General features: G+C 42.0%; 1 protein-coding gene across 3 annotated transcripts in view; it reads left to right on the forward strand.

The window, feature by feature from the left end:
* slc6a3 (solute carrier family 6 member 3) overlaps positions 1 to 10,000 on the forward strand; it is a 25,652-nt gene that overhangs the window by 4,098 nt on the left and 11,554 nt on the right. For all 3 annotated transcript variants that reach the window (XM_048261461.1, XM_048261462.1, XM_048261463.1), the window contains exons 4-5: positions 9,343 to 9,559; positions 9,796 to 9,934. In XM_048261461.1, coding sequence (XP_048117418.1) covers positions 9,343 to 9,559; positions 9,796 to 9,934 — 356 coding nt within the window. The remainder of the gene's footprint in view (positions 1 to 9,342; positions 9,560 to 9,795; positions 9,935 to 10,000) is intronic.

Raw genomic sequence — 10,000 nt, forward strand, 5'->3', positions numbered from 1 at the left:
TGTAGGTTAGTTGTTATACATTGCTTTCCGTATTAGCTTGTTTGTTATAGAAGATACGACTTTTAACTTGGATCTTCATTACGCTTAGGCAGTTCAGCTTTGCTGCCAAGCACCAAGGCTCCTATTTCCAGATGATGCCAATATGGCGTATCCCATCAAAACAACGGCTTTCAATGGAAATGGGTGTGACTTGACTCCATTGTCCTACTAAAGTAACACACATTTGTGAATCAATCTAGTATGGACCCTTTCAAGAGAGTTCCATTATCAGCATCATAGTTGGCCCCACAAGACTTCCTTTTTAACATTCCATATGTTATCTTAATGCAGAGGAAGTAGATTGGGGCCCAAATAGAACATTCAAGCATTGTTTTTGTTTTTATTGTTTAAGACCCTTTCAAAAACAAAAACAAAAACAATGCTTGAACGTTCTATTTGATTCCCAATCGACTTCCTCTGCATTAAGATAACATGGAATGTTAACGGAAGCCTTGTGGGGCCAACTATGATGCTGATAATGGAACTCTCTTGAAAGGGTCTATAAAGCAGGGTATCTGCACATTTTCCAAGTGCAAATTTAAAGACTTTTAAGACCTTTTCAAGACATCTAAATGGAAAAATTAAGACTATACCATGGCAAAAAGATACATGCGACACCTTAAAACTGTTTCATGCAATAGTTTTTTTTTTTTTCTACTAATTTTAACCCCCACCCCATTTTGGATGTCTACAGAAGTTACCAAATATATTTTGGCGAAAGAAAAATAATTGTGTGTGAATTACCTTCACAGCTATGAATGCCCAATTTTAGGGTCTGGGCTGCTTGCTTTTGAAGCTGGCTGTGCATATTTGGTTGTGCTTACTGGCTGAGGCTGACTGTTCTTCACCTGTGTCTGTAGTAGCCTAGGCTACTTGCCAAAGACGTGCACTGGACTGGATTCCCTTAAATACTTTTTTCAAAGTTAGACTAAGCTATTTAAATATTTTAATAGGCCTACTTAATATAATTTACTTTCATCTATTGTCCCATATGCAGCACAGCAAATTAAAGTTAATCCACTGCTTTACATTTTGCATACCAGTTGTATCTAAACCAACCAAATCCTCCTCGCATGATCCTGCTGAAAACTGCTGGTTTCATCTCAAGCACGCACGTATTATGAACGCACGTTTTTGTTTTTTATGTAGCCAGTCGCCGACATTCAAAAAATATGCGGTTATATTTCACAACTTTAGCGAAATTGGCCTACTGGGAAACGCTGCCATCCAGCTGCTGACAGATATTACAGGTATTATAACTTAGACAGATATTTTCTTCCCTAGGCTAGGCCAGCAACACACGCTGGAAAGATGCAAACATATCAACTTAACATGTACAATATTTCCTCCTGATTGCGAAAACATTTGTTTTCTTTTTCTGTCAGTCTGTGGTTCCTTCATAAATTGCGCAGCAAATTATCAGACGAGTGACAGAAGCACTGCGCATAATTTGACCAGCAGTCTTCGCGTCCATTGTTTGTGAAACGATGCTTCGTCCAAGCAAAGATTCTAGATGGCCAGCGCAACTCCAAAAAGGAGGACAAATGAGCGTCCGGTTTGAGGCTGCGCCGGACGCCGGACAGGACTTTTAAAATCCATATGTCCGGCCTAAATTCGAACGTATGGCCACTCTATCGCTAACTGGCTTACCAACTCTTTCTCCTGCTCAATCTCCCGCTCACGTAGGCTACCTGCCTCGTGGTACACCACGAAAACATCAGGCATATTTGTACATACTGTATTATTACCGTTTTCACACCTTTAACCACACCCGTGAAAAACATCTTCACTCTGCAGCCACTACACTTCCTCCCGTAGCCTTATAGTCACTTTTCCGTTTTAAATGCACGAAACCGATGGAAACATTATTCGCTCTCTTGCACTCGCTCACTCACTGGCGTTCCCATACGCAAATTTAATACCTCCCCTTTTGAAAATTCAAGACATCCCAGACAATTTAAGACTTTTTAGGCCTTAAAAAACGTTGTATTTCAGACTTTTTAAGACTTTTTAAGGATCCGCGGGAACCCTGATAAAGGCTAAGCCCCATAAACCACTATCATGCTCAGCCACTTAGGCATGCTCAACCACTTAGGCATGCCTCAGACCCCAGGTACGCCATGCACTAGACCCGTTACAGTTTGCTTACCAAGAGAAAGTGGGCGTGGACGATGCCATCACTTATCTTCTACACAAGACACATTCCCACCTGGACAAGGGGAAAAGTGCTGTGAGAATCATGTTCTTTGATTTCTCAAGTGCTTTTAACACCATCAAGCCCCTCAGATTGGGAGACAAGCTCTTGCAGATGGGTGTGGACACTCACCTGGTAACCTGGATCAGACTGAAGAAATGTCTCTCTGACACTGTGATCTGCAGCACCGGAGCACCACAGGGAACTGTGCTCTCTCCAGTCCTGTTCACCCTGTACACATCTGACTTCTGCTACAACACCGAGTCATGCCACATGCAGATGTTTTCTGATGATATTGCAATTGTGGGATGTATCAGGAACGGGCAGGAGGAGGAGTACAGGAGCTTGGTGGAGGACTTTGTGCAATGGTGCAAACTCAATCATCTTCAACTTAACACTTCAAAGACAAAGGAGATGGTGGTGGATTTCCGTAGGTCTAGCCCACTCTGCTACCAGTCCACATTGATGGGGTCAATGTGGAGGTGGTTAGCACCTACAAGTATCTGGGTCTCCATCTGGACAATAAACTGGACTGGTCAGCCAACACTGATGCACTCTACAAGAAAAGGCAGAGCAGGCTGTACTTCCTGAGGAGGCTGCGGTCCTTCAATGTGTGCAGTAAGCTCCTCAGGATGTTCTACCAGTCTGTTGTTGCCAGCATCCTCTTCTATGCAGTAGTATGCTGGGGAGGAAGCACAAGGAAGAAGGATGTGGGGCGAATTGACAGGCTGGTAAGGAAAGCTGGCTCTGTAGTGGGAGCTGAACTGGAGTGCATCACTTCACTATCTGACAGAAGGACCCTGAACAAACTGATCAACATCTTGGACAATGAGTGTCACCCACTCCACAGCACTATTGTTAAGCAGAAGAGCCTGATCAGCTGGAGACTTCGCTCACGGCCTTGCAGAACTGACAGACTGAGAAAGTCATTTGTCCCCAGGGCCATTGAACTGTTCAATGCCTCACTTAAGGGAAGAGGAGAGATAGACTTCTCTGCATAGTCTGTCTGCCTCTTCACCCCCTCCATGTTTGGTACTGTCTGTCCACTAGCCACTTGTACCACTGTCTTTATGCCTCACTGTTTGCGTGCTATATTAGCACATTAGCACATGCATACCCCCATGCCACAGCCGAACAGTGGCCACACTTATACATTTTCTTAAATAGTTAAATATATAGATATATAGACTTTACTTTATTTCTGCATTGTTGCACTGTTGGACTTACTCATTTGCCATCACCATGACCACTATCACCATTGCACTACCACCATGACACTCATTCACACAGAGCACCTTAAAGCACCTTACCATACCTTACTATGCACAGAGAATCACAGGCTCAGTCCCTGCCTCAGTCATTGCAAGCGCCTCTGATTGATTAATCACCACTATGTGGATACTGTTTTTAGAATTGATTTAGATTAAGTGTTAGTTAGTATAATTTGTATTTTTGTAATTTGTATTTTAGTATATTGTTATATATTGTATTAAGTGTTAGTTAGTATAATTTGTATTTTAGTATATTTAGCATATTCTTTATCTTCTACTGTCCTTACTGCTTAGTTGTGTTTTTATATTATATACTTTAATTACTCTTTCTGCTGTTCTCTATCTATCTCTATCTCTATCTATCTATCTATCTATCTATCTATCTATCTATCATCTATCTACTAACTACTTACACTACTAATAGGTGCCACCATAAATCTACCACTTCACTTTGGACAAAAGTGTCTGCCAAATACCATAACCATAACCATATCTTTGTCGCGTCTAAGCCAACCTTAGCTGTTCTGATATCAGGCAACTCCCTCATTTCAAAAAGGTGCTTAAATCCCATTTGTTGCAAATGAGTCTGTTACCTCTAAAAGCAATTTCAAATTATGCTCACTCAGTCCATTCATTGAGAGTAGGCTGAACAAAATCATTTTTTGTTTGTCCTTTTTCTGAATTGATATTGAGAACTGTACATTGCTGCATTGTTGGGTTCAGGGGACATTTCTCACAATGAACTTTGGACTGTTATGCAAGTGTACTATGTGTTCCTGGTCAGTAGGAGTTCAGGGTGCAAGCACCAAAACCACTTTGCAGCTTTGAAAGGCAGGGGCATCGGAGTGAGTGATATAGCTGTACCTGGTTTAAAGCTCAGTGAATAGACCTTCCCGTTTTAGTACATACAAGGGAACTTGTTGTATCTGTGTGTGTGTTTATGTGTGTGTATGTGTGTGTGTATGTCTGATTATTTATGTGTGTACGTCTACATGCATGTGTGTGCTTGTCCAAGTGTGTGTGTGTGTGTGTGTGTGTTTGTGTGTATGTGCTTTGACTGGGCTATTACATACGTACATGAAGGGCTACAGATAGTCCCTCATTTCAGACATGACTGTCTGTGTTTGATCATCAGTATTGATTATAAATGTAAAGGTACTGCTGTGCTGTGTGTGTGTGTGTGTGTGTGTGTGTGTGTGTGTGTGTGTGTGTGTGTGTGTGTGTGTGTGTGTGTGTTTGCCAAGAAAGGCTCATCTACTGCTTCACCCATGAAAAACCAGAATAACCAGAAAACCCATTTGACCGGACTACAGTAAAAGACACACACACACACACACACACACATGCCAGAACAGTGTCTCGACATCAGGGCACAGACAGATGCCCTCTCTAAAGCTACTCAGGAAGCACCGTGGAAACAGCGCACACCATGGGGGTGAGGTAAATGTGGGGGTGTGTATAAACATCTGTGTGTGTGTTCATATAAACATATACGTGACCAGGCATGGCAAAACCAGGCTCAAGTCGCAGAGACGCAAGTCACGAAAAACGACTTTGAAGGTTTTTTTTTTTTTTCAAAATGAGTTATTTTCGTTTTTTTGCAAAATGTGCACGTTGAAGTCCTAAAGAAGCAATTCCTTGTTTCAGATAACAACATTGGTTGCTTTAAAGTGTATATTTTGTCTTTGAAAATGGTTAAGTTTCAGGAAGTAAACCAGCGTTTGAATTGGGCGTGACTAGTGCTCTTTTGTTTTGTCGCCAATCAGCTGTATGCTAGAAGTAACCTCATGGCTACTTACTGAACCAGCATGCTGTTTGTTTACAATTGGAATGGAGATGGACAAAGCACAGCCCAGTTGCAGATGACCTGAATCTGATGATGAAGGCGACTTCATTACATTGGAGAACATCCCTAATCTAGAGCTGACCTTAGCCGAAGATAATTACAACGAGGAAGAATCTCTCGGTCTGGCAGCAGAGGAACTAGAAGATATCAGATTATCAGAGGAACTAGAAGATATCAGAGCTATTTCCACAGTTACATTTGACGGGGATAAAGTTTGTGTGTTAGAAACTTTATCCATTGCTACTAGCTAACGTAGGTCTACTGTTGTTATCTATTGGCACCATAGGTTACTAGCCAAAACCCATTACAGATAGTTTCGGTGGGCAATTAATTTGAATAATGCGAGAATGTCTTGTTTTGACTGAATTGCAGGGTGCCTTATCGTGTGTGCATTCAAATTAACAGGGTTTGCAAACGTGATCTCATGTTTGTTTAGTTCGCGTTTTAGACTATATTATCCATTGCTAAACCTGCTAAATCCATTGCCAACTTGGTGCCTTGCACTGGGTGTTCATTCAAAATAACATGGTTTGCAAACGTGATCTCATGTTTGTTTTAGCAGTGATGTAGTACTCGAGTCTGGTCTCGGACTCGAGTCCGGTCTCGAGACCGATTTCTGCTTTCTCGGACTTGACTCAGACTTGTTCCTTCAAAGACTCGGTCTTGACTCGGTCTCGGACCACAGTGGGAGGAGAAGGACTCGTAATTTCAGACCGAGTCCTCGAGACCAAGGCATTTTTTTATGTTCATATAAAAAAAAAAATCAAAATAAAATTTCACGGCGGCCACATCTTTGACCCTTGTTGGCCTTGGTGCCCCCTTCTTTCAATATTCTGCTTTGCGTCCGTTTTTTATTTAGCCTATAGCCTGTCAAAATAATCTTAGCATCACAGCGCAAACTAATTCAGTCTTACACAGTGGAGAAAATGACAGCTCATGGCAAGACAGAAAGTGCGTCCAAATTCACCCATTCTTCTCAGTTAAAATACTCGCAATCGCTAAGCCTACTCATCACACAGGCACATGTATCACATCACATGAAAGAACTTTTTCTCAGCTTTTAAACAGCCGCTAATTGCTGTGGTGAACGGTTCGCGAGAAAAGTAAATAATATAATTACATTTAATCATAACGTCTACATAAGGTGCTACACCCATCTCCCTACCCATTCATCTCGGTGGAATACTTCACGAACCCTTCGTTCAACACATGACAAACCATATATCAGAATAAACAGCAGACCTTACCGAACACAAAGGTGTAAAGCAGTCCCCTGTACAGTAGTTCCAGAGTATTCCGGTTAAATTAAAAATGTAATCTGCAGCAAGGTCTACATTCATGTCTCCAACTTTGGTCTTTAGGTTTCAAAATGTGTTTAAATCGTTCTTCATGATTTCATAACAGGCCAAATACAAAATAAATGTTACAAATATTTCCTAGATATAGGTAAATATTAAAATAGATATACAGCTGAGTAAGAGTTTGTGAAAGGAGTCTTAATGATCAAAAAATGCTAAGCATGCATCTAGGTTGCATCAGTTTCTTAAAGCTGAGCTGTGCTTAAATTGTTCAATACATGATTCCATAACAGGCCAAATATAAAATAAATATAAATATTAAATATAGCCTAGACATCTAAATATTAGATGATCAGATGATTTACAGCTCTATGTAATATGTCATGTTTCATGTTTTTGTAATGTTTCATACAGTGATTCAGGTCTACTGCTGTGAATAGGCTAAATACAACTTTGATTATTTTTATAGCCTACTACATGTGGCCTTTGTGCCCCCCACCAAATATGCCCAACTGAAAGCCAAGTGGCCTTGCCCCTAAAATGGTGAAATTCCAAGCCTGGGCCTAACTGTTGATTATTAATTGGGGTGATATTAAATCATATGAAAACTGACATGTTTTTATGGTCTTGGTCTCGACTTCGGTCTCGACTCCTAAAGGACTCGGGTCTCGACTTCGGGACTTGCTTCCTCAAAGACTTCGGTCTTGACTCGGACTCGACTGTATTTGAAAACCAACGGACTCTGTCTCGACCCTTCAAAGACTCGGTCTTGTCTCGGACTCGGCATAGGCGGTCTCGTCCCCATCACTATGTTTTAGACTACTTTATCCATTGCTACTAGCTGGTTCTGTAACCCATTAGGCTACAGATAGTTTCGATGGGTCATTAGCACTGCAGGCTGACAGATCAGTGACCATGACTGGGGGAGGGTTGATCTTAATGTCATGTAAATGAGGACCATAGTGTTCCCCTCCCATGGATTGAGGGAGAAAGTAGTCAAATTGAAAACCCTGATTTCTTAGCTTGTAGCTTTGAGATGTGGATACTTTAAAATGGCTACAACTTATTAAAATATTATCAGATCTCCATGAGTGAGACATCATTGGATAGCTTTGAAACTACACTTTCAGAATCGGTAAATAACTCAAAATGTCTCTGGGGAGACATGTGCCTGGTTTTGCCATGCCTGGTCACATACATGTGTGTATGTGTGTGTTCACGTGTGTATGTGATCCCCCATGTCCTGCTGCTGCTCTTCCCATGGCTCTCTCATCTGGCTGTCAGTCTGTAAAAGTGCAGCGAGCAAGAAGCAAGATGGAGGGAGGGCTGGCATCTTAATCACAGGCCCGGCTTTCACTAAGAGCCTCTCACTCCACGCCAATTACAGTCATTACGCCTGATCAACATGCCATCAAAGAACTTCGGGAAGCTCACATGGGGAGCACTGAGAAGATTTATGAAGAGCCTCTGCTCTCTCTCTCTCTCTCTCTCTCATCTCATAAGGGCCAGATTCAAGTAGTATGTCTTGAGGACTGATCTCTTGATCACTTTCTTTGTAAACATTGACACCCTTAGCACCCTTAAACGCTCTTACTGTGTACTTTGACACCCATAGCATACTGAAGCACTCATACTGTTAAGCGCTCTTACTGTGTACTTTGTGTAATTTGACACCCATAGCACCCTTAAGCGGTCATACTGTGTACTTTGTGTAATTTGACACCCATAGCACCCTTAAGCGGTCTTACTGTGTACTTTGTGTACTTTGACACCCATAGCACCCTTAAGCGCTTATACTGGGGACTTTGACACCCTTAGCACCCTTAAGCGCTTATACTGGGTACTTTGACACCCTTAGCACCCTTAAGTGCTTATACTGTGTACTTTGACACCCTTAGCACCCTTAAGCGCTTATACTGTGTACTTTGACGCCCTTAGCACCCTTAAGCGCTTATACTGTGTACTTTGACGCCCATAACACCCTTAAGCGCCTATACTGTGTACTTTGACACCCATGGCACCCTTAAGCGCCTATACTGTGACTTTGACACCCATAACACCCTTAAGCGCTCTTACTGTGTACTTTGACACCCTTAGCACCCTTAAGCGCTTACTGTATACTGGGTACTTTGACACCCATGGCACCCTTAAGCGCTCTTACTCTCCCCGTTCTGCTCTTGTGATTAGTATGATCACTATGTCTATAGGTCTCCTGGCTGTATCTTGGTTGTTGTTGCCCAGTCACTTTGGATAACAGCCTCTGCGTTAAAAAGTGACAAATGTATAGTCAGATCCAGAGTGGACTACCAGTGGGGATTTCCCCCCTCATCAGATTCATATGAAGTTCATTTTGGAGACAGTTCATCTATACAATAATTCCTAATTAATAAATAAAAACATTAATTAATTAACAACAGTGTTTTGTAGCATTGTAGTTTTTATAGTGAACTAATTGCTGTTGTTTCTTTTATACTATCAGACCATGATGTGAAATAAAAATCTGTCTTTAATATTATTGATGTGTTTGAAGGGCTACAGATAGTCCCTCATTTCAGACATGACTGTCTGTGTTTGATCATTAGTATTGATTATGAATGTAAATGTGCTGTTGTGCTGTGTGTGTGTGTGTGTGTGTGTGTGTGTGTGTGTGTGTGTGTGTGTGTGTGTGTGTGTGTGTTTGCGGGTTGCTCGTAGGTGTGGGCTTCACAGTTATCCTAATCTCCCTCTATGTGGGCTTCTACTACAATGTGATCATCTCCTGGGCACTCTTCTACCTGTTCTCGTCGTTCACGGGCGACCTGCCCTGGGTCAACTGCAACAACCCCTGGAATAGCCCCAATTGCTCTGACCTGTGGGCCAACAACTCGCTTAATGACAGCCAGAAGACCACACCAGCGGCAGAGTACTTTGAGTGAGCATAGAGCACGCTCTCTCTCTCTCTCTCTCCCTCTATCCCTCTATCTCTCTGTCTCTCTCTCTCTCTCTCTCTCTCTCGCTGAAATTAAAAAGATAAATTCACACACACACACATATACATACACACTATTATCTGTCTATCAGGTTTCTCATTTTTTTCTTATTGTACAGCACTTTGATCAACTGGTGATGTGTTTAAAGTGCCTTTATAAATAAATTTGATCTACACAGGCGAGGGGTATTGCACCTGCAGGAAAGTGGTGGTATCCATGACCTGGGTCGCCCCCGATGGCAGCTCACCTCTTGTCTGGCCGTGGTGATCGTCATCCTATACTTCAGCCTCTGGAAGGGGGTCAAAACCTCAGGGAAGGTTAGGAACTCTCTCTCTCTTTTTTATCTGTCTCTCTATGTCTCTTTCTCTGTCTCTCTCTCTCTC

The sequence above is a fragment of the Alosa alosa genome, chromosome 13 (genome assembly GCF_017589495.1).
Source record: "Alosa alosa isolate M-15738 ecotype Scorff River chromosome 13, AALO_Geno_1.1, whole genome shotgun sequence".
Lineage (NCBI taxonomy): Eukaryota > Metazoa > Chordata > Actinopteri > Clupeiformes > Clupeidae > Alosa > Alosa alosa.